This window comes from Coloeus monedula (assembly GCF_965178545.1).
Source record: "Coloeus monedula genome assembly, chromosome: 3".
Classification (NCBI taxonomy): domain Eukaryota; kingdom Metazoa; phylum Chordata; class Aves; order Passeriformes; family Corvidae; genus Coloeus; species Coloeus monedula.
Genome location: NC_138783.1, coordinates 9,686,247 through 9,712,339, shown reverse-complemented (window position 1 = coordinate 9,712,339; position 26,093 = coordinate 9,686,247). Strand labels below are relative to the sequence as shown.

The following is a 26,093-nucleotide window of genomic DNA, read 5'->3' as shown; positions in this document are numbered from 1 at the left end:
AATATATTTTAGCTCTTATTTTTAAAGCTCCATATGTTTTATTTCTATTAAAAATAAAAAGAAAAATTGTCTTTAAATATTCTGTTAAAAAAAAGAATAAATTTACATTTTCTTAGTCTTGTCAAAATGGCAACAACAACTAATTATTTAAATCCACAAATCTATTAGCAAAGTATGAACTTGGGTCATTTTTTGTTATGCTTCCTCAGCTGATTCCTAGTGATAGGTCCCATAATACTCCTCACATTTAAATTTTTTAGACTACTAGTCTGGTATGAAGTCTCTCCTTCATGTGCACTTAGGAGAAATATCTCACGTGTTGGGGGCTGAGTACTGTAGGCTTTCTGCATGCAATAACTTCATGGCAAGCACTGCCTTTTAGGAACGTTAGGAATAAAGGAAAGAGTTGATGGCAAAATCCTAAGATCCAGCTTTCCTCAAATCACTGGGACTTTTGCCACTGCCTTTGGTCAGACATAGTCATAGTCATCAATCCTTAAAAGATTGTTATTTTGGCATAGCTGAAGACCTCAATTGTTTCCTTATACTAATGGAGAATCGAGTAAATCTGTCTTATCACTTAAAAAAAAAATTAAAGAAGGAAAGCAAAACAAAAGAAGAAAACTCATGTAGACCTTGACTTATCTACTACAGAAACATTTGGCCAAACTATGACTTAAAAGATACTGTTTTCCTTGAATAGTCTCACTGCTTCTGAATGAAAGGAGCAAATCCTTTCCATCCTTTTCTTTGGTGGTATTTGCTCCAGTAAAAGCTAATGCAAATATTCACCCAAAGTTACTGTCACTTGTATCAAACGTTTGAGAAGTGCAGTTTCTGCCACCTACTCATAACAGAAGTAAATGGACACAAAAACACAGACACTTAGAATAAATATGATTTTTTTTATACCTATGTGAATGGAAAATACAAGGGAAGGATGAGAGCCCCCTAGTCAGTTGTATTTTCCTAGCTTAATTAGGTTACAAATGCACGTAAAGTGAGTATGTGTGTAATTCCTCAGACAGACCATTAGAGTACAGGGTACAAAAAAGGATCCAGCAGTTGTGGTAGAGACTTTATGATTATTACCCTCTTATTCTCTTAATGATCCAGCAGGCAAAATGGAAATAAAATAAAAACCCACATGCAAACAAACAGCCCTCCCTTCTTTTCCTCACAGAAACCTCAGCAAATGGAAGCACTGCCCCTGCTCACTGCAGTTTCATTAGGATGTGTCACCTTGCAGGGCAGGGTGGCTCGGTCCGACATCCCTGTTACAGCCCCGCTGCCCCACAGCAGCCCCCCAGAGTGCAACACGGTGTCTGGCAGTGCAGAAGCAGCAGTGTTATCCTGTCCATTGCTCTGAAGGGAGCCTGAAGGTCCTGACTCTTTATTCCTCTGCAGTCTGGACAGTTATTTTCACCCATTTAGAGCAGCTGTGAAGTATTCTCAGCGGTAGATACTAAAGGAGATGTCCAGTTTGATAGCCTCACATGGGAATGTTTGATTGCCAAGCATAAGAGGCACTGGTGAATCCAGATGCAATGTGTCTCTCCTGCCAGACACTTTGATTCCAGTTTCCAGAAGCCGTCATGTGATTTGCCATGAAGTTCAAACAGCTTTCCTTTTTAACACCCTTGGGAAATTAAATCAAGAATTAGTGGATTCATCCTTGTCTCCACTTAAACACACTAAATCTGCTACAGAAAGTCTGACACTGCTCAGCAGTTCTTACTGGAAAGGCTGCATACAAATACAAGATGCTGTAATCAGTTATTAAGTGCATTGAAAAATGTGTTATGGGAGTCTGCACATCATTTGTGTTTGCCCCATGTGAGATTTAGGTCAGTGCTATTTCTTTTGCCTCATTTTCATGAAGGGATAAAAGAGAATGTTTGGTGCCTTTTTCTTCTTAAAACCAGCATTCTGAATGAATAATCACATTGCTTTAGTCAAAAGAATAAGTGAAGAATCTGCGTCCTGCACTCACTAGTTGCACTTGCATGTTGTGAATTTATTTTTGCAAAACATCTGTGCAACGTGCTAAGAGCTGGGATGGAATTTCAGGCTCACATCTGAATTTCTCTGCATTAGTAGTCTTTTTTTAATTTTTATTTTTAAATGAAATTTTAATATTTTGTCTATGTTCATCTGTTGTGTTATCCTTATCCATGAAACAAGGGCTTGATCACTTGTCTTTGTCTGGCTGCAGCTGTGCCAGCTATAGAGGTTAATGTTCCCAAAAGCTTATTCCTGCTTTCTCCCAGCTCCAGAATTAGCTGCTTAGGCGGGTGTGCTGTAACCCAATTTCAGTTATAATGAGCTAGGTTGGCAAAGGCATTGTTTTCAGACTATATATATGTTCAGTTGGGCTTTGTTTTGGTTTTTGGGTTTTTTTTGTAGAGGAGGGTTAGGGAATGTCCAAATGAGGTGTTCAAACGTGGTAACCTCTGATAGCTGGCAGAGATGTGCAGCTGGGGACAAGCCTGCCTGAGAGCAGGGCACAGCAGTCAGAAGGTAGAAGATCAAACCTGAGACAGTCACGAAATCTCTGAAGTCAAATAGTGAAATATTATCCTAACATGTATGTGCTAATGTGAAACATGTTAGAGAGATTACAGCTACTTTTTCACTTTGCCCTCTTGGCACTGAGAATATTTCAAATGGGATGCTGAGCTGCATATTACTCCCAATTAAGCTTTTCTAGTTCAGGTAATATGTGACAGAATGTTGGAAGTAAGCACATCTGTTGGAAGGTTTTACTAGAAAACATAACTCACTGCAGGGTCGACCATGATCTAAGTTAACCAGAGGATAAAAAAACCTCCTTACTATCATGGGCCCAGTTGACCAAAACAATAGCAAACACCCATTTTGCCACTTTCTATCAACTGTTACTCCATTTGGGCCTGGAGCAGCACTGAAAGAGCTGAAGTTCTGACTGGCTTATGCATTTTCCCTTTCAGATAGTATTAAAACATGTAAGAATTTTAGTTACCAATTCTAAATGAGTTAAGAAGTTAATATCTCCAAAATTTGGCAAGAATGACATACACATGAACAAAAGAAAGTAAAAGATGGTGATTTTTAGTTTTCATCAGTTATCATTAAACATTAAGTCTAGTTAAGTTAACAGAGTAAAAATATCAGAACAAGAGGAAGCAAATGTAGTAAATGAACTGTGCTCTTTACATTCTGAGGCTTTTAATCATCTGCTCCATACAACAGCATCACAGATACTTCTTTAGGAGAAATCATGTAGCTTGAATAGTGTATATATATATATATATATATATACACACACACACACAACATATATAAATCTGAGGTCAGAATATATATTTTTAACCAATAAAGGTTCTGAAAATTAACTGGAAAATTTTAGCATTCAAATATACCCCCATTTTTATTTCTTGAGAAGAGAGAGCCCTTAAGTATACAGACCTACACTGCTACATAGCTTGCAAAATCAGTTATGTTTATCTCGCTGGAGTTACTCCAGATATACAGTGCATATGGGAGCCCCTAAAATGAGAATCTGGCTCAGCAAACATGAAAGTGGAAGGCAGGAGGAGATAAATTTGATATGATTGCAGAACTGTTTTCCTTCCCTGTTCAAGGCTGAGGAGTTGTTATGACACATCTGTTCAGCACACAGAGCAGGTAGGAGTTACATGGCATACAGTAGTTCTATCACAACAGATGGAATAATTTTAATTATAAAAGTTAAAGACAAAAGAATGCCAAGTTTCTCTACTTTTTGTGGTGTGTCTTAAAGCAGCTGCTATCAGTGGGTACCTTGAGGGGACACTTGCCTGCCTCTGAGAATTAGACCTGATTTAATGTTTCAGAGCAGACATTAGCAGAACAGCCCATTTCAAGGCAGTAACATTTTTTCATCTGGTTTCTCTTTTTTTTTTTTTTTTTTTTTTTCTTCTTTAGGCAAAGCATATACTTCCTCTCAGAGACCTCGGCCAGGCAGTCCTTTTTCTACTGACAGCAGCACCAGTGCAGCTGTCAATCAGGGTCAGAGGCCGAGGCCCACGAAAAAACACAAGGGCGGACGTTTGGAGCAGCCCCCTTTGCCTCATCGCCGGGAGGGAATCACGGACGGTGAGTGTTGGGGAGGAAAACCTGCAACAGCCAGGTGTGCACAGCAGGAGAAGGCAGAGCCACCTTCTCAGGAGTAGTGGTTACAGTCAATTAATGCTTTGGTGGAGTGGGGTCCCCAGGTTGCCACATGAGCAATATCGCAGCTCTAGCAGCGTGGGGCTTGGGCGAGTGTTTGAGGAGCTTTTCTTCATTTCTGCTCTGAACATGTCATCATCTCTTAGGGTTTCTCTGATCTCAGTATAAATCTTACCCCAAAATGACTTCATTGCACATGAGCTGACATTGAAAAATGGCCTGTAATTTTACATTTTATGAAAGTAGCCACCACTAGCAGTAGCTGTATGTCATGAATTCCTAAGGAGAAGCAGAGAGCTGCTCCCACAGGACTCTGTTTGGTCTGTGCTGGTTTTGACAGACGCCCAAGAGCTACAGCAACACGTGCCATTCTTTTCCCATGATTCTGCCTCACATCTTGTCCATGCTGCTTCAGTCCTGACATCCACTGACCTCAGTGACTGTGTCTTCCTCTTTTACATCTCCACTTCTCACTTATGACTACTTCACATCTGGAAATTTCTGGCATGTCTGTTCTGCTCTTCTAATAATTAAGATAAGCTCTGTCTTCCATTTTCTCTGTCTACCCTTGTTGAGTCTGGCAAAAGACACAATTACTGCCTGTTAGTTTTTGAGGAAGACTGGATAGGAAGGTGGCCAGCTGGCTACCTCCCCCTCATTTCTTCTGATCCCTGGCCTTGCATCTGTAGGTGTTGAAATGGTCAGAGTATTCACCAAAGAGGTTATTGTTACATCTCCTGCTCCGTGGCTCATTCTCACTGCCATATTATTTGTGGAAACAACTTAAAGTAGCTTAGATTCTGCTCATATGGATCCGAGTTTCTTTAAACATTAATTCCCTCCCCTTGTGGATATATTCCAGTGGCCTGTCTGTTACACAGATCTGTTGAATAGATGTGTCTATGAGAACAGTAACTGGAAATCATGGAAGTCGCTTGTGGTGCTGGCCATACTCTTTCTGTGCATGTTTTGTTAACCCTTCTGAGTGGGTATCCTGTTGCCCTGAACTGTGAGCATCTTGGGCCACAGTTTCTGTGTACATGTGAGCTTATAGTGCACTCAATATGGTGGACACTAATCTTTCTGCTTCTGAATACTGTTGCTACAGAAATGTTTTACGGTAGTGTGGGTACCAGAAAATTAATGGGAATCCATTCAGGTTATGAGACAGATGGAAGTGGGGCTCCTCAGAGAGTGACTCCATCATAAAATTTGGAATTGTTTTACATTAGTGAAAGAGATAAGATTTTAAGATCTATTTTAAAAGAGGAAACTCGTACTGTATTTTATTTATAAAATGCTAATCTTAATGAAGTTTCTTTCATATATTTAAATCAGAGTAACAATGATATACTGTTTCCTTCAACCTCTCAGACACAGGCATTAACCATAACAGCTTTCGGATGCATTAGATTAGTATTTGTCTTTTATAAACCTAGCTAAAGTCCTTGCTATATGTTGCAAAAATGTATAATGTCCTGGAGCAATAGGGGAACTGTTCCCATCCTGTATTAACACAGGAACAAACAAACAAACACAAATGGTACCGTTTTCCGCTTCAACTCCTACTGAATATGAGTCATTAAAGTGTAATGTCAAGTCTGAGTCATAGTTAAATTTGCAAAAGATCATTTGTCAATTAAGGAAGCTAAAGGTTGCTGCTGCCACCTGCATGTATGTAAACAATTGAATTTAGGAATCTCTGGTTTACAGAAATTAAAAATGGTAACTGGGTGCTTTCTGTGAAATACTGCAATGAACTTTACAAAGACAGACAATACCACTCTGCTTAAGCTATAGCTAGAAAAAGCAAGTAGGAGAACTTCATATATGGTCAGCAATTCCAAGCCCTAATCCAGGCCAGTCCATTCAGCCTGGGGTCATCCTGATTTCTGTGAAAAGCATCACTGTACATTTTCTCTGGTTTTTCAAATCCATTCCCTTATAACTACTTCCTCTTGGATTTGTCATGTGAGAATATACTTGGTTTGCCAGTTGTTTTCGAATTCCCAGGTTGGATGACTCCTGGTATCCTGTGTTTAAGTCTCATCACATACTGGATGTCTGTCATTTTAAATTTTCATTGACTAAGAAAGCTCCAGCTTTCTCTGCCATTCCCATACACATCCTGAGTGTTTCCTCCTTGTTAACTGTAACCATGTGGGACAGTGCAAAAGGCCTAAGAAACTGTAATATTTAACACATAGCACACACATCTCAGACCGTGTAAGCATTTGAGGGTTCAACTTCATGCTTAGTTTTGACAGCAATCCACACAAATCCCCTAAAACCCTGCTTCTTCATTTCCTTCAGCTGCAGGTCAGAAGCCTCTAGAGACTGACTCTAGATGGAGTCTTCTTATTTGTCTTGCTGTACAACTTGTTCTCTCACTTCCCCATCCTGAAAGACTGTGGAGACAACAGCAAATCCACAGAGGAAGAATCTGTTATAAATCCCTCAGATGATCAAAACTTTCATTCTGAGCTCACAGTCCACCATAAAAAAAAAAAAAAAAAAGGAGGTTTTTAGTGTTAGTGCTCAAGGAATAATTTGTTTTCCTTGAAACAATGTAGTCATGAATTGCAAAACAGTGGAATCTGTCATATAGTTTGCAGCATGGTAATTGTGTGACTGAAGTTAAAAGCCCTTCCTTAGCTGAGCATGATATGCAAAAAAAAAAAAAGGGGAGGCAGAAGGGAAATGTGCTTAGGGTTTGAAAAGGAGAACTGGAATATAAGACTTATGTTACCATGCCTTGCCACTAACTTCCTACTGTGTATTAAAAATAATTTTTTCTAAGGTAGATCACTGTAGAGAAAATACTTCTTCCTGATGCTAGAAGATGTTTCAGAGGCTTATTAAATGTCACAGTAATTATCACCCATAGGAAAAGAAATCACTGACACAGGTAGAAAAGTGTGTCCTTACAGTTGTAGGTTCTTTAACTTGATGCTTTTTCCAGTTAATAATGAGAGGCTGTGCCAAACCTTGACTGGTGCCTGAATCATTTAGCCAATGCTCTGCCTTCTAAGGAAGGGCTGGAGTAATCCCAAACTGAATATCCATTTTCCCCTTATCAGGCACTCTGATGTCCTACAGCTCCTCAATCACAATCCCTCCATTACTAAATCAATAAGACCATCACCTGCCCACCAATGCACTTATGAATTGCCTTGCAGGTTTGATAATCCTGCCATTAGAGGCTTCAAAATGAAAGTCTGGGTGACATCCTACTGACCTGGAAAGTTACTGGCTCAGGGCAGGCTTTCAGATATTTTCCCTAGCATCTGAACGATAAATGGGATTTAGATGGAAGTAGGGTGAATCAGTGTTACCACTCTGGGTATGCTCACTGAAAATCCCGCTGAAGTCCCTAAATTTCTAAATTCAGAACTTCTCTGAAGTGATTGTCATGATGGAACGAGTTGGATTGCTTCTATGTGGTAATAAGTCTTCCTCTGAGGATGTGAGACTTCTAACTCAGCTGACATCTGTTGCACATTTAGTAGGGGTAGGGAAGGCAAGGCAAGACTATTCTCAGTGTGTTGGAGTAAGAAATTAATGACTCCAGATACATGGGATCTTTCTGTATACCGAGGCAAGATAGCAGAAAATATTTAATTCTTTACTATGGCACAAGATTTGCAATACAGGATGTAAGTTGCAGAGCAAATAAAAAGCCACATTTTCAAATGAAGCTTTCTTCCAGCTTCTTTTATTAAAAAGGACAGGTAGGTGTTACTGTGACTGTCAACCTGAGTAAGGAAGTGAAGAAGCAAACAGTTTAATCAGGTGATGTTTGGCTACAATTAGTAACTGTTCTTACAGATCTTCTCAGACACGTTTGTCACAGGTCAGTCAGTCTGTACTCAGGCCAGAGCCAGTTTATGTTAATTCCAAAGTACCTGTAGTTCTTCTAGAATTCTGTGAAGCTTAATTACAAGATACATTTTGTTTTTCTCTTCAACTCATCCACAGGTTTAAAGCACCCAAGGAAATTTAGAGATATGCTGTTTCATTTCACTTCTATGCATAAGTCAGTCTCTATGCTTATTTTGTGGATGGATAAAAGCAATAATCAGGTTAACAGTAGATCAACACCATAACTCTACAGTAATTCCAGGAGTCGCAGCCAGCTCTAGAACATGCAGTATAGTTTAAATACAAGCCTTCTTTCCTTTTAAGTATCTAATTAATAACAACTATTAGACAGCAATTTCTGAAGTAGGGTAGTCTATTTAAAGTTTAGTACTGCAGTAATTTCAATGCATTTTTTTTTCTATGCTACAACTTGAAAATTTTGTTTATATTGAACAGTAAATATTTTATCTGGGAAAATTGCATAGTCCAATGTCATGTTATGGCTGTGTTTATTGGATTCAATGCATCTCCACAAAGTGCTTATAAATCACAACTTCAGTAATCTCTATTTCAGATTGCATAAGCAGATGCCAGTGTTGTGGTTCTGTACATTAACTGGTTATGATCGCAATAAAATCAATTATAAGAAATTCCATTTTGGAAGCCAGCACTATAAAGCAATTTTAACATTGGCAAGCTCCCATACCCTCCTGCTTCCACCTACAGTAACTCAAGTATAGTCATTGTCATGAAAGGTCACATCTATATTCATAACGAAAAATTTCTCAAATAAATTAGTGCTGAACATAAAACATGCACCAAGCTCACTGACAGATTATTAAAAGGCTGCTCTTGCCAGAGAGCCAGCATTATCTTAATCTGGGGCACAGCCCTTTAGCTGTGAGCAGAGGGGCAGGAGCGTCACTGGACACAACTTCTTTCTCTTGCAAACACAAATAACCTGCACATCCTCACCTTCCTGTAAGAGACAGTGTTGTCTGGAATGACATTGCAGCAACTTGGGAAGCATTTCTGCTCCATGTGTGAGGTGTAAGTATCACCTCTAACAGCAAGGACATGAAAAAAAAATCTGTGTAGCATTATATAAAGCATTATATGAAGCTGGATTATAGACTTTGAAATAAACTCCTTCCAAAGGCCTCCTGACAAATTTAAAAAATGAATTTCAGTTTCACTAGAGTTATAAACACCAGACTTCCCTGCAGGCAAAACAGAGGTTTACTTTTCCATGCCTGTTACTGAGCCAAGTTCAGTTCCTTGATAAACCTTCACAACACTGTAAGATACAAAGGACTAGAAAACAGGTCAGACCCAAATCTCCTGTAAGCTAACGAAGGTTTTTGTGAAGTTGGTGTGGCTGCAGAGATTTATTTGGGCTATTCATTGCCCCAAAATAGAATTATCAAAAAGTGTTCCTTGTATAAAATGAGTATATCATATGGAAGAATTTTCATTATGCTACTAAAGGTGCTTCCATTTTCTGGTTTGTTTTTTTTTTTTTCTTTTAAATAATCTGGACTATTGTAAGTCTATCATATCATTTACATGAAAAAGTTGCATTTAGAATTAAAATTACCCTGATATAAAATTATATAAAATTACCCTGTAATTACCTTGGATCTTGGACTAATAAAAATGTGCACCTTTGCCCCCACAAATGTGATTAGAAGGTTGACCTTCAATTCTACAAGCATCTTAGTAGTCCAAGTCCCAAACTTGAAAAGGACAGAAGTTGTCAGAGACCAGGCAAGTGTCTTTCTGTTAGCTGAAATTGTGTTTTAATAGGCTATATTTGCAAGACTGCTAAACTGGAGAGTGGCCATCCTCTAGTCTCTGAAGATTCTAGCTCTTCATTTACTTGACTAAAGTGCTCTCCCACTGTTTGGTGGTTCCATTTAAACACGTTTGTCAGACATGTACTGATGCTTTTTCAATGGCAGTAGGTTTCGCGATTAATTTTTCCCAATTTTTGTGGCTTTTTATTCATTTTGATGAAGTTCTATATTAGGTTTTGAGTTTACAGCTCAAGCTGGAAGTGTAGCCCAAAGATAGGATGTAGCAAGCCCAGTATTGTGGGGGGAAATTGCCAACTGACACCGGTCAGTTTTCCCCAGCCTTTCTTAATTTCTTGCTGTTACTGAACAAAACAGCTGGAGTACACCCTGCAGAAAATAAATCCCATGCATGGAAGTGTAAGTCAGGGCTCAGAGTCTATGGATTTTTGTGGAAGTTAGAAAGAGCTAGCAACACAGCAAGCAGAATAAAGAGCTAGCAGAGGTCAAAACCGCTTTTCTGATTAATGTGAAATTTCCCCCTTTTAAAATCAACCGATTGAGTGACTCGTACTGTTTGCAAGGCACTTTTCTTTTCAGCATCGAAAACAGACCTTCTGTTTCAATTAAAAAAATCAGTTCACCTGAATCTTATTCACATTTTTTAGATCTTCCACCACCACCCGACCCGCCCCCCGGTCAGGGTTTAAGGCAGCCCATAGTGCCCGGCCAGCGCGGAGGCTCTGCCGAGAGGAAGGGGAGCTCTCTGGAGAGGCAGCACGCAGCCAACGTAGATGACACAAAGAGCTCCCTGGACCGGCCCGCTAGGACATCACTAGAGTGGCAGCGGCAAGCCCAGGAGTGGATAAGCTCTACAGACCGCCAAGAGGATTTCAGGAAAGCCCAACACAAACAAGCCTTCGGATCAGGTGTGTGTGTGCTGCACCAGCAGCTCGACACCCCACCCTCTGCTGAGGGGTTCTGTGCCTGGCAGGACTCTAGGATCACTTCACAGCTCTCTCTCTGGGAGAGCACTGGCGAGGGTCAAGCTGGAAAATAAGAAAAGGCCAAGTGAAACGAGAGCTTGTGATCCAGCTATCTTCCCTCCTGCAGCAGTGAAATCTCATTAGCACCTGATTTGGTGCACTCTTTACAGTGTTGTGGAAATTAATAATGTTCTCAAGCATAGCGATGGAGACAATAGGAACAGTTTCAGGCCAGCAAGGAAGGAGAGTTTTTCGAGTATCTTTTGTTAGATGTACTTATTTATACATATAGGGCCATATTTTCCAATTCTTTCAACCTGCTTCCAAGTTGGCAGCTGTTGCTTTTCCATGTCTGCAAGAAGACTGATCCTTCTGAGCTACTGACATTCCTTTCAGCTGTATTAAAAACCCTCTCTTCTCTTTATTAAAGGATATGACCAAGTAGCATTCATCTCTTAAGCCCAGAAAGATGACAGCGCAGGTTTTCACCTTCATACAGGACCTGCACCTTGCCCCAAGCTGACTTTAGCACCTAAACGGATTTCAAGTCTGCACAAATGTGCACAGGAGGTGATGCTGGGCTCTGGAGTTGTATTTCTACAACATTCACAGCTTCCTTCTGTCAGCCTGACCTCAAGTAAAAGCTGCTGTTCCATCCTAGGGCATTTTCTTTAACCCAATAATCACCTAATTCCAGTGCAGTGCTGATTAGAGTGATACAAGAGGACAATTAAGAGGATTTAAACAAAAAATTATACTGCATGTAAAGTTTTCTGTAGGGTTACACTGTTTCTTCACTTAAGTAAGTAGCTCCCACAGTCACACTAGAGGTACTCTTATCATCCATCTTTTTCTTGATTTTATTCAACTCTTAATGCTCCTTGTTAATCTAACACATTAATACCATTGACATAATAACAAAAAAATAGTGTGCTGACAAATCTGCCGTGGGGACAGGATTTACTGAATAAAGTCCTCCTAGGGAAAATAATGCTACCTGTATTTAAGTTGTAAATATTTTAAATACAATCCATATTTTAAAATGTAGCAATAATGGCACAGTTAAAAACCCCCTAATATGTTGGCTGCATAAACAAGTGAGTGGCTGTTCATGTTCTGAAATCATGATGTGAAGTCACAGTTTAAAAATAGTGTGTGAAATTCATGCTGCTTGGTGAAATGGCAATTTTAATTGCAATGTACAAGATGTACAAACATATAGAAAATAGCCCAAATATACTCTGCACTTCTCATTTCCCTGGAAATTATTATTATTAAGAATGCTTCTTTGACCTGCTCAGAATGAAGTCCCTTCTTTTTCCTTTGTCTCACAAGTGTACAAATAGAAGTTGTCATTTATTCTGTGATGCAGAGCTTACACAGTAGTAAAATTCCCATCCTGCAGGGCATGCATTTATCTGTCCATAAATAAAGAGAACTTGATCATGACACTTCCAGTGCCCTACACAAGCATTTAATTTAGGATTGAAGTGGTTATAGGTATCCTCTTCTTGTCAAATTCAGGATGCTGAGAGCAAGCGCGTATCCTTTTTTATGTATAAAAAAGGACACCTCTAGGAGATGTTATGAGTTTACCCTGGCGTGAGGAGTTCATAAAGTTTGTGCACAAGATGGGCCAGAGCTTCATATCTGTCTGTCTGCATTCTCATTCCAGCCTCTTGCACTGCAGCTTTCTTGCTCTGCATTCTTGTCTCTGGTAGATTTAAAAAAGGCTGCTCTTGTGCCTAATGCTGGTTTATACCATTAAATTTGAGTGTTTTAATAATATTAATTGTGCTTCCCTTTTCCTTTATTACTGGCATAGTTCTTTGGAAATCTATTCTGTCCCAGTTTTCAATACATTTCCAAAAAGAGTTATTATTAGCTATCAGCTTCCAGAAAATAGCTAATTTGCAACTTAGGGGGTTTCATTCAGACGTTGCCAAGCTGTGAGTGAAATTTTGAAAGCAAGACCTTTAGTTTGAAGTTGAATAGAATAAAAATACCTAAGTCTGAGATCTGTGTTTCCACTGGTGGCTTTCAGTATAAACAAGATCACTGAGTTCCTAGCAGTGGCTTCATTGTAGAACTGCAGTTAAAGCACATCAAATATGACATTCTCAGCTCCCCCTCTGAAGAAAGTGGTGCTAGATCAGGTTACAATAGTTTTGATAATAGGAAAAGCCTTTTGGTTATTTTCTGGGGTATAGAAGCATTGTTGCACACACATATCCTGGTTTCACAGGGGCTAGAATTATATCTTCAAATTAAAGGCTCAGTATTTCAAAGAGAAAGGCACCAACAAAGCTTCCCCATATTCTTTGCAGGCCTGGCCATGGGGCACTGTTTGGAGTGTTTAATAAATGTGAGCCCATTCTCAGGACTGGAGACAACTACTTTTCGTGTGCTAGAATGTTGTGTAAAATCTAGCCTTTATTTTATGTCACAATTACTTATTTTATGGATTATGTTTATTTTTGAGGGCACAACAGATAATTCAACATACCATATGCTCTATAATGATAATGCACTTTATATTTATTCATGGCCGTTTTTCCTCAATATTTCATTGAACCCGAAGGAGGCCTTATCCTGAGTCCACAAGCTAGAAAAACAAATCAATTGACTATATATGTCATTTTCCCACTCTTTTGCAATGCTAGTGAGTTTTGTTTTCATCCTTTAAAAATGTATCCAGCTTTCTGCTAAACTGATTTATGCCACTTGCTTTATTGCTGCCTTAATGCAAACTGTTCCATATTTTAGCCAGCCTTTGTAAACCAGGTTTGCATCTAACTCTATTGTTAGGTCTTGATATATAAAAAACAAGTAACATAATTTAGGAGAGACTGTGGCTGTTAAATGCCTTTTTACTGTGTCTTTCAAGCATTTCTTTTTATTTCCTCAAGGACAGCACATGGTCACAGCACAAAACACTGGAATGCCCTTCCGTCCTGCAGCACAAATATTCTGGTCCCTTGGGCACGACCAGAGGGAGATACTTTGGCAGGGAAAGAAGTCAGCTGCCTGCCCTCTTCTGCAGCAGTTTTACCTTACAAACAGGCTGTTCAACAGCAGCTCACATGGGGAATCCCTGCATCCTACTCACTTGTGGCAAGAGGCACAAAGAATGAAATCCTGAAAAGAAAAATCCTGAAAAGTTTTTTCCACAAATTTGTTCTCGTTTAGCACTTCTCTAAGTTAATTATGCCTCGGCTGCAGTCTTTGCAAAGGCTTCAAGCTTGTGAATAAAAGCATTTTTTATCTCCTCTTTCTTTCCAAACATCCCCACCTACTTTTTCTTCTGTGTTCCTTGCCCTCCATCAAAGAAAGTCCATTTCTCCTCATAAGGTTGTTTAAGAGTGAAGACAATTGGAAAAGCAAATTAAAGAAAACCCTTTTGGCCTAGATTCACTTTGAAAAAAGGCAAGAATAAGCAGTAGAAATCCCACTGATTTCAGAAGGGGCAGTTGCTCTGTTTGAGTTTAGGCGTATATACTCATACTCTTTCTTGAATCAAACTATATTTAGCAAGATCTCTTTCTTCAGCTTCTGAGATGGCAAAAGTGGATCACACACAGCAAAGAAATAGAATAGTTCTTCTATTTCAGTGTTAAATCAGTGCTGCTGTTATGCTTCTTAGATTTGGATTATTACAACAATATCTCCAGGAAACTCTAATCAGAAGTGATGTCTTGTTTTACTTCATGCTGTATGAAGACATACAGTCTTATGCCTTATTGCTATTAATCCTGCTCTTGCAAGCAGTTCATTATTACAGGTCTTCACAGAAAAATAATCCAAGCGAGCAAAAGTAAGCCTTTTGTTCATAATGGAACATGAAAAAGATGCAGGACTATTTATCCACCCCAAATATTACAACTGCAATGTATAATATAATATTTTCCAATGTAATTCAACACCAGTTAAAAAAAAATTTTCAGTGTACTTTGCATCGTTAGAAATTACTGAATTGCTGGAAGCTAATTAAATTAGCTGATATTGTAGTTCTTCATCTGAACTGATTGAGGTAATGTTGCCATGATTTAATCTAAAGAAAAGGAAAAAGCACATTTATGTAGGCTTGAAGCAAAAATCTAATCATAGCTTCATTGTTTTGGAAATTGTGTGTTCACCTATTTTTATTAAAGTATCTATGATTCATGATCTCTTATTCATAATGAATCTAGACTTTTTATAATTAATACAAACTGACTTAGGAGTTTACAAGGAAGCAAGATTTAAATTCATACTGGCTTCTCTGTCCTTGGGATACAACTCTTAGTTTTTTCTTAGGTAAAATTGTCATGCTATAAAGCAAGACAAAAGACAGATACAAATGAGTATGATGTGCATAAATTAATAGCTTGTTTATTCCTATTTCGAGGACTTTATTGGTATTTATTTTGCTTTGTTTTGCTTTTCTAGAAGAGGCACTCGTACCATATAGTAAACCCAACTTCCCATCCCCTGGTGGCCACAGCTCTTCAGGAACATCTTCTTCTAAAGGATCGACTGGACCTAGAAAAGGTGAAGTCTTGCGAGGAGGTCACCAACGCAATGCCAGTGACCTTCTCGATATAGGCTATGTGGGATCAAACAGTCAAGGACAGTTTACTGGTGAATTATGTAAGTTTACCTCTAGCTCCAGTTAAAACTCTCAACTAGATAAAAAGAAAAAAGGTATATTAATCTGTTGTGAAGAGAGTAGCAAGTTGTGTGTGATAATCAGATTAAGCTTTACCCAGATCTTTTTGCCTTCAGAGGTGTATTGCATGTGATGGCAAACAAATGCTGTCCTTCTGTTCTTTGGTTTGGACCAGTTCACGTCTGTGGAAGCCATGCCAGTGTTAACTACATGGTACATCTCTCTGTGTAATGCTAGTAAAGCGTGGGGAAAATTGAGACAAGATTCTAGTAACTTAGAATTTTTCTTGGCAAAGTCTAGTGTGCTTGTCTTGGAAATGCCACTGACAGATTTCCTCAGCCTTCTCCTTAATATCCTCTTGCTTGATGAGCAGTATTCTCTTAGATGGAGGTCCTCTTTTCTTGGTTGTGTAGCCCAGTTTTTCAGTTGTATATCTCCACTTTTTTCCTCAGTATCCCAGGACAGGGAAATTTTTTTCCAAATTTGTTTTCTATTATCACTCAGTGTCTGTTAAACTTTGTATAAGACCATGCTGATGCTTTGTACATGCTGGCAGCACCAGATGCCCAAAGGCTTGACTCTGTTGTTTGAAAAAATACATCAAAACCCCAGCATGCTAGGGCATACTGGTGCGTTTAATAAATTTATTAATGGTAATAAAAGCAGTGGAGCTCTTGGCATGTCTGCATCCTCTTGCTGCAGTCAAACCCTCAGCACCTCCTGGCAGTTACTGCCCTGTAGCTATCAGAGAGTTAATGGTGACCCACGAGCCCTGAAATGTGCAGTCTCAGATACGGTGCTGGTAAGTGCTAAATTTTAGCATCCATCGCTTTTCATCTTAGAAGCAATTAACCCTCTTCTCACAACCTATTGAATATTCATCCTGTGCTGCAGTAATATTGCCATAGGCTTTGTTTTGTGTGTTTTTTTCTCCTTATTACAACCTCTTTCTCTCTCTTTGTTTCTCTCTATAGAGTAGTTGAGAAGACACATTGCAAGCTGCTCTGATGGACCATCAGGTCTGAACTCATGGAAGTGATGACACTAAACAGTGCAATGAACATTTTCTTTATTTATGTACTATTAAAAGAACTGTAAATGCAATGTAAAGACACACAGCCACACATATCCCACAGATACTTTACTTGTGTTCTTCTCTTTAATACACCATCCACCTTAAACTATTCCTTGTCAGGAGTATATAAAAAAAAGAAAGAAAAAAAAAAAGTCACCCTCCAGGATGAAAAGGATTTCCTTCTGTATATAATTTCTTTTGTTGCATTGCTATGCAAGCTCACCTTCTTTTTAGCTATGTTCATATTCATGTCTGTTTTTACTGGTCTGTTGTACTATATGTGAATTAATAGGCTGTGGTGCCATATATTAACTTTTAATTGTGTAACTTTTATGTTTAAAGTTTGCACTGCAATTTTATTTGGTGATAAGCACAAAACTCTACTCCTCATGACATGAAGAAAAAAGAGACTGAATGTGTGAAGAAGGTTTACGTCCTGTAAGCTACTTTGGATAACGCTGGATGTAAAGGAGTATGCTAGGTGGTTTTCCATTGGGGTGTAGAAATGAGAAAGTGACAGGCAAAACTGATGTCAGTGAAGACATTAGAGACAGATTTAAACCTTTTAAAAGCAAGCAACATAGTTGCTCTTCCTATTTAAGAAGGGGTCAGAAGTTGGAAGTGTGAGATTAATGAGTGAACATGAAAACTAAAAGTAGCATGAGATGGCCTAGACCCTTTCATTAGACTGATACCCTTAGTATCTGCTTTTAGCCATCCCATGCCACTAAGTAAAGGGGAAGAAAAACAAACCTTTCTACAAACAAAAGAACTTAAGGTGTTTCACTAAAGCTGTTTTTATTTTGCAGTTTTAAAAGAATTATTACCGTTAATTTCTCCAGTCCAAAATATAGGAGATTTTCCAGGAGAAACAAACCATATAAACATAAGGAATACTTAGTAAGAAGACAAGAATGCAATTTATTATTCAGACATATATTCAGGCTGCTTCCAAAAAATTGAAATGTCAGAGTATCTTATTTCATCTTTCCAATACATGTACAGTAGGACAGAGGATAAAGCTGCACCACTGAAATTCATGACATTAATTGTTTTGATGCAGTCTACACAACCCTTTCTGTTCCATACCTGAAGTCTGCAAGAGCTGAAGTTGGATCCACTAAATTTGTAGTAAAATGTTTAGTGTTTGGAAGGAAACCAATAGTCAAATTATTTTTGGCTTGCATTAAGTATATTTCTGGCAATACAATATATCTAAAAAAATTGGATATAAGCAAAAAAAGATCTTTGACCTGTGTTTTAGTGAGTGGCTTCAAACTCTACTATGATGAGGAGATAACGCATGTTTCTACAGTTTTTGAATAAACCAGACTCTGTAAGTGGACATTAATGACAGCATCCTGTCTCTTCATTAATTTTCGTGACTTTGTCCAAGTCTTCTTTACCTCTCAAATCTCAAAGAGTAAATTCTCAAGCTCTTCTTAGAATATTGTATGTGGATAACCCACCCATTACTTTGATGCTTAATTTAAATATTGCATCTTACAGCTTATTTCTGTTAGTTATCTGACCGTGAACACAAGTTTCCATTGAATACCCTTTTCATATAACCAGTCTATGTTGTTTTATATATTGCCTTGGAGCTCACCAGTATTAAGAACACTTTTAGTCATGGCAGAATTTTAGGAAGGGAAATTACGATGCTAAATATGTGTTGCTTTTCATTTCATTAACTTGTTCCATGATAAGATAAAACACTACAGCCATCAACTATAACTCAGCACTATTGAATATTGAAAAATGCTAGTTAACTCCCATAAGGTCAAGATGTGTTATTTAGCAAGTTACAAACAAAAAAAAAGTTGAGGAAAAAAAGTATGAATTTATTTACATGTGTGACCAATGAGTATATGTCATTTTCCTGCTTGTTAAAACTCTATCGTAAAAACATTATTTAAAAATATGAAAAAATGTTCAAGTAAGATAAAGAATGCAGCATAATTACATATGTATGGTTTTTATTTTGGTATTGCCGTATGTAGAGAAGACTATTCAGAGTACAATTCAAATTTAATTCTCTGGAAAATGTTTAACTCAGTCACCAATAGTTGGTTTTTTCCCCGTTTAATTCAAAGGCTTGTGCTGAGCTTTGGTGGAACACCTTACTCACTCTGTTCTATTCAAAATTCAGTATCCTTAGAGGTTGATAAAGCCATTCCAATTACTTTCAAATATGTGTTTTATCTCTTCCACTGGAAAGTAAATGTGTGTCAGTATTAAAGCTGTGCAGTACCATGATATTCACTAACTTGTCCATCTGCTTCTGTACATTTTTGTTCATTAATAATTTGCTTACAATATTACATAAGGTGTTGTTGTGTATGGCAAAGTGTCTCCATTATCTTACAGGTGATGTCTCTTCTTTTTTTTTCTCTCTCTTTTCTATACAGTGTACTTCCAATGAACCACAGTACATATTTTTTAAAATGCCATTTAATTTACTATTTTAAAAGAAGTATTCTTCTTTTTTTTTAAAAAAATGAAAACATTTATTGTGAATAATGTGTTTAAAGAAAAGGGATGTTGTGGCAGCACTTAGAATTGTTTTTTAATTTGTTTTTTTTTTAAAAAACTGTTTATTGGCTACAGTTTGTTCACAAAAAAGTATGACCTCTTAATGTGTTTCATTGGTATTGTTAGTGCAGCAAAGTTTAATTGGCATAAGAAGTTGGTTAATAGTACTGTTGAAGTGTGTATTGTATATTTACTGGGGAAAAAATAAAACATATTCACATTTCAAATCTATGTTAAAGGACCTTGAGTAAGGAGTCAATATGTGAAAACCCAAACAGGGAAAATCAGGCAATAATAACATAGACTGAGCTATAATCATCACTGTCCACTTACAGGTGACAAGGAGCATTTTATACACTTTTTTGAGCTAAGCTACGAGCCAGTGGTAAACACTGCCTGTCCTAGGGGTTTCTGTCTATACTGGAATAGTTGTACCAATGTAATTACACTGACACAGCTGTTCCAGTGAATATTCTGTTTGTAGCTGTGCTCTCTCAGTGTGAGGTTAACACTGCGGGGGCACAGCTTGCTCTGCCTAAAGCCCACAGGCCCGTGGATGTGTAAATCCTGGTCTGAACCCTCAGACCTGGGGTTTGGTACTGGTGGAGCTACTGCCAACCCAGTCCAGAATACCCCAAAATGTATGGATAGGTGCTAGGTCAATTTTTCTCAATCTTTGCATTGAATACATGCTCAGTTTTAAATGCAGGAGGGCTGAAGGACCAAATAATGCATTTGTTCCATGTGCTTCAGTGGTGTATTGCTGTATGGGCAGCCTCTTCAGTGATGCAAAGAACAGAGTTTTTTTGGTTTTTGGGTTTTTTTTTTTTAATTATTTCTCAAGTCTGTATCCAAGTCAGTAAATCTTTTGAATAGCTTTTGGTTGTCACCTGAAATGCAACAGAAACACCGTTCCTTGGGAAAAGGACAAAAGATAAGGTGCACGGAATGTTTTTAAGTATATTTATTTAACTATACACCAGTGCAAAAGGAAGACATGACTGTTAGAAATAATTGTATGCTGGTTTATGCTTGCCTCAGCCCATACATTGCCAGCCATGAGAAGAGGTGTGTACTGAGGCTGAGAAAGAGTCCTCGCAACTGAAAGATGAAAGGGAATAGGGTTCAGGGAGATTTTGGCAGGAAATTTTATTTAAAAAAAAAAAAAATTACAGGCAGCTCCTTTGGCTTGTCAATTTAGCAGTTATGGGGTTTTTTTTATGGTTAATGGCCTTGTGGAGTTTTAGCAGGGGAGCTAGAAAGAAAAAAGTTGACATTCTTTTGTAAAGATTGGGGGGTACTTGTTTGCTGAGGGGAGGATTTTTTAATTTCATTTTTATTTTTTTAACACATGTTTTGTGTTCCATCTATCTGGAACACATTAGCTAAAAAATAAATTGTTTTTGAAAACCATGTGGGCAGCAGACAATTCCTTTAGGAGGCACATTCAAATAGCAGGAAAAAGGGAAAAACTAATATTAAAATAAGGAACACATACTGGTTTAGAATCAGCCAAGTCCACCACAGTTTCACATGCAATTTTGAATGGTATAATAATATGTAAAAACTTCATTGCTTTTGGTTTTCATACCAAAACAAATTATCCAAAATCCATAGGAGGCCTAGATCGTCAGGACACTAAATCTGGTGCTTTGTTTTAAATATGTGGTTAATCCAAGCTGGTGAGACTGGAGAATGCTCGGGGTTGTAGAAGGCCCCAGCCCTGGCTGCTCAGACCCCAGGAAGTCTCCAGCAGGGAAGCCCTCATGGCTTTAGGCTCAGCAGGTTTCAGTGGATCCCAGGCATGTCAGAATGCACAGGAAGGTCACTTCTCTGAGGATGGAGTTTTCAGGGCAGGGAAGGTCTTCAGTGACTGTGGCACCACTGGTGGTTTGCATTGAGCCCACTTAGTCAGGCACATCTCACATTTTGGGACCATCCTCCCCGATTCTTGTTTCAGTGCTCTCCTGCTGTGGTCTGTGCACTCAGTGCTGATGCTGTTCCCTGGATCTGGGGCTTCTGGCATGGGGGCTGCAAGAGCAGAAGAGCCATGGAGGTACTCTGCATGCACTGAGTGGCTGGATATATGGATAAATGCTTTATTAATTCAGGGGGACCGGGGAACACAGGAGAGCAGTGGCACCAAACATCTGCTCTGCTGTGTCTAGCTTGTTCCCTGTTTCTCTTTAGGACTGAGCTCTTTCCTGCCAACACTCCTCCATCCAGATTAACAGATACAACTCACAGATATCTCATGGGACCCAGAGGAGATTTAGGGCCATGCCTTCATGCATGGTGGACTGGTTATTTGGGGAGAAGTAGCCCTGAGTTCCACTGCTGGTGTGATGACTAGATTCCTCTCTAGCCTGCCTTTATTTAACTGTGTAGCTACATCCAGGAAGACCCCAGCAGAAAACAAGTTCCTAGAGCAGAGCTCAGTATTGCAGCATCTCTTCTGGTGTGTGACTCCTTATTCAGTCTGTTTTAGGCAGTCCTGAGTTCACTGCTGAATTCTCGCCACATCCTGAGGAGGCAGGTGGCTTATGCTGACATTTAGGCAAGTGAGGTTGTTCCTCTTGCTTTAGCAGAATGGAAGAAAAAACCAAACAAAAACAAAAAGACACCAAAATGTAAACCTTTCACTTTAATACAAACCTTTTAAAACAATGCTCAAAAACCCTAGAAAACAGTGTTCCAGATGTACGTTTGACAATTTTTTTTTGTTTCTCTTGGTATTTGTTTTGGCTACCATTGAAATGATTGATATGTTTTTTTCAGAGCCATTACCCTGTCCCTGCACCCCCTACCCCCTGCATTTTCCAGTACTTATCTTTCATCTGTAGAGAAGTTATGGTAGAGAATAATAACATTTGTGTACTTACATTGTTCTAATTTTAAGCAACAAGGTGCACAGTTGCATTCAGTTCAATTGATCAAAGCCAGATGGGCACAAAATGTTTGTGGGGTTTTTTTCCTTAAAAGGCCTGCTACTATTTGTGCTGATATTTGTTCCCCACTTATGCTGATCAGTGCATCTTTTGCCTTCAAGGATGCCATTAGTAATTCTCCTTTGTGTTCAAAAGCAGGAATCCATTGTGCAGCACTTGGAGAGCCACTCGGATGCAGGTAAAGAATATAACAGCTTGAGCAAGTGCTAATTAGAACCAATTAAAGTTAATTGACCTCCTTTGGCAGTAAAATGCATGATAGAACTTGCTCTGTCCTTGCAAAATGGAGATCTTGCCTCTAAGCATAAGAGTGAATCAGGGTTTCATGTATCAGCCCGTAGTAATTACATGGATATAACAACCAGGAAGCTGCTTGCTACAATTTGTTCTAATAACTGAACTCTACTGTATCAGGGCAGCGCAATAAAAGTGAGATTTCTGCTCCAGTCTATTTAAAAACCTAATTTTTACAGAGCAAATGGGCATCCCAAGATACCGATACTAATCTCTAGGAATGAGTTGGCAGAAAAATAGAGTCCCTTTTATAGGTAAGTAATGGTGTGAGCATAAAAAAAAGGCAGTTTTACACCTGCTGGTTGGAAATAGCCCTGATGCTCAGAGGTTGCATCTGTCCTGGGCAGTGGGGGTGAGCTCTGGCAGGCCTGCATTGGTGTTTTGTGTGGGTGAAGGATCTGTCCCCACTTCAGTGGGGCTCCCCACTGAACCTTGGCATGAGATTGCCTTCTGCAGACTTCTGTTTGAAAAGGGGCACTGGCAGCCATCCAGCTGAGGTTTGTGGTGCTGCAGGACTGCACCACTACCATGGGCACCACTGTGGACATGGTCAGAGGTACCCAAATAAAAGAGAGAGAAAGAGCAGGGGAAAGAATGAAGGGTATGAAATGCAAAACTGTATGAATTCAAAAGCATCAGTGGTGGATGCTGAGCTATACATCGCTGTGAAAAGTTGAAAAGCCATTTTTACTAGTCAACCAGAATTGATCCAGTTTCCATGACCATGCTTTGATGACTTTTTGCTTGGCAGGAACTGAATGCGACTGATTTTGCTGCTAACTTGGCCTTACTATGAACAGCAATAAAGGTGTTAGTCAGGTGGGGACTTTGATGTGACCAGTAACATCACTCTCCCTTCAGGGAATGTTCTGTGCTGGCTTGTTAATGAATTTCTTTCCTAATGAATATCATTAAAAATCCTTTGATTAGCTATTTGTGTGAATGCCCTTCCTTTCTAAGCTGCTACTTGCACGAGTGGCAGCAGGATTTTGCCCTAGGCAGAAAGCACGCAGCTCTATTCCTCACCTCATGAACACAAGTCTGAGGCAAACAGCAACAGGAAAGAGGGTGAAAAAAAACATAAGAAAAATAAAAAAAGACCTCACGGATGAGTTGAAGTTATTTTCTACACGTGTACAACCTGAGCAGGCACCAGCATTCAGATGGGACTGTCATTAGGGGAAATGAAGAGCAATAGGTGGTGATGGTGAAGCATGCAACAATAATTTACATACACCTCGAGTGCCAACAGGCAGAGAAACAAATAAAGCTATAACATGGGGAAAGGAAATGCCAGAGAATAAATGGACCGCAACGAGCAAACAAAAAATGCCATGTCATAAAATGTAGCAAAAGGGCTGGAAAGCAAAATTAAAAACAAAACAAGGCATTTCAGATTCAGGGCACCTTAATGAGATATTGATGGCACAGAAATTGCCTACTCCTATGCAAGAGAAAAGGAGACTGAGAAACACAAAAACAATTAGGAAACAGATTTGGCCATCTAAGGTTTAATAGAAAGAGATGTGGCATAGCAGAGTACAATTAATCACCAATTGCCTGAAACACTTTCCCAAGCTACTGCAGACCTGTCTCCCCTGCTCCCAATCTTAAAATGACAGTCACCCAATCCAGTTTGTAGTTAAAATAAACCTCTCTGCCATTCCTTTCCCAGTCCCTCAGATCTTCCAGTGAATTGCAGACACTGATAAGTAAATATTTTTTATTTACTCTGGTGTCACAGGCTTCAAACTATCTTCAGCCTACCCACCCCCTTCTTCCTTCTCTTTTCCCACCAGGCATAAACTTGATCTGCATATTTTCCACCTTGTTGTTAGGCACATAATGAGGCTTTTCTATTTTTGTCCTTCTTTGCCCAGAAAGCTGTCTTAGCCACGTCATGCTTAGGGATGTATAAAAGTTCACTTTATATTAGATCTATGTGGGATGTGGGGTTTAAGTTTAAACTAGGTCACTGGGTGCCTTTAGAGCATTTGTAACTAAGGGAGAGCCACTGGCTGATGAGTCCTGATTTGAGTGGCTCGGCCCTGTGTGCAGAGCCTGAGAAACTCCAGGGGAATGATCACAGTTGCAGAGAGATTTCGGCGGTGTGTCACGACCTGGCTGTGCTGTGCCACGCGTGATTCCCTGCCTCAGCGTGCAGGTATTCACAGCAGCACAGAAATGAACCTCAAAACAACTGAAACAGTAAGTCACTCTGAACAGTGATGACCTGCAAGCAGATCATGGGCCTGGCCAAATCTGTGGGAAAATTTTAGTATTTTCTTTAATCGAGATGAAGGATTAGTTTCTGTCGTGTATGAGCAGATTTTTGCCCGTCAAAGGACTGCTTTTCTACTCTGTGCACCTTGCAGCACTGGGACGTTCAAACACATTCTGATTTTCTCTACAAGGATGTTTGGGCACATAAAAACCTGTTTCCAAACATAGGGCTTTGAATTCCCTTCCATCACAGTCCATATGTTCTTTTAGATCTTCTGAGGGTTACCCAAATCCCAAGTGTTTTCAAAAGCACTTATGACTAAATAAGAATATTCAAATAACCCATTCCATATTTTCATATACTTTGCAGTCTCCTCCAGACCCATGAAAGAGAACAGATATGAATTTCAGCTTTTGATTGCTGATATGTTACACTTTGGATTTCATGGAGGGATTTAGGAGGCATGATTTTTACAGAAACTGATGTCAGTTAGTTAATTGGAAGCTGACAGTAAAAATACTAGACCTCTGAGATCTGGTAAGTACCCTTGTACTCTAGCTGAGAGTAAAACCTTTCAGTACTTGTACAACTACTTCTTCCTTAATTAATTGGATCATAGAATTACAGCATTTTGTAATATTTCTGGTAGAGTTTTCTGGGTGAAGAAACTTTACTTTGAAACTGAGTTGCTTTGATCAGAAACTCCTGCTTGGACCAATATATGGACTTTTTGTGGGACAAGTGAATCTCACATGCCTTTATAACAGTAGCAGCACTCTTGCAGGAAAAAAAAAAAAAAAAGAGCAAAATCCAGGTAAACTCAGCACCCTTCAGTGAATACCTGAAGTTTCCTTGATTTTGTTCTCTGCAGGTCACAAACCAGGAAATGTTTGTTTTAGCAGGGATGTCTTGTGCCTGCCCTGGCACCTCTCACCTCACTGGAGACACTCAGAGCTGGAGCAGCCATGGGAGTGGAGGGCAAGGAGAAGAAAAGGAAAGTGAGGGGAGAATAAAAGGACACGTAGTATTTCAACAACAGTTTTCAGGACAAAAAATAATTCCCAGTTTTTCCAGATAGTTCTGTAGCACATTATGGATCTAATGCACAGAATACTCCTTTTGCCCACAGCGCCTTCTCTCTCTTTAGATTTGGATGAATTTAAATACTCGCTCAGAAAAGAAAATTTCAGGAAAAAACCTTATGTTAAAAAACAAAACACTGTGGTTCTCAGTGCAGACCTCTGACTATCAATATGAGGATGTGTCAGTGAATTGATTATTGTTCGTAAACTGTTCTAGTGCTGACAATAATAATGACAGAATGCTCTTAATTGGTCCCAGGGAACAAAAAAGAAATACAAAATTCTCCCTCTTTTTTTTTTTTTTAATGGTAAATAGCTGCTTTTTTTTCCCTCTACTACTCAATATTTTCATTGTAGTCTTAAGGGTGTTTTGAAGCATCTTATGCTGTTCACTTTCTTAAATCCGTTTATTAAACTGAATGTTGTTGAACATGAGGCTGACATTTGGTGATTCTC

At 39.0% G+C, this 26,093-nt stretch overlaps 1 protein-coding gene across 1 annotated transcript in view; it reads left to right on the top strand.

Annotated features, from left to right (window-relative positions):
* Positions 1-15,486, top strand: part of ROBO2 (roundabout guidance receptor 2) — a gene marked incomplete at both ends in the record, with an annotated part of 433,039 nt that extends 417,553 nt beyond the window's left edge. The window contains 3 exons of the mRNA XM_082279021.1: positions 3,946-4,116; positions 10,514-10,774; positions 15,260-15,486. Of these exons, the coding sequence (XP_082135147.1) occupies positions 3,946-4,116; positions 10,514-10,774; positions 15,260-15,486 (659 nt within the window). The remainder of the gene's footprint in view (positions 1-3,945; positions 4,117-10,513; positions 10,775-15,259) is intronic.
* Between the last annotated feature and the right edge of the window lie 10,607 nt (positions 15,487-26,093).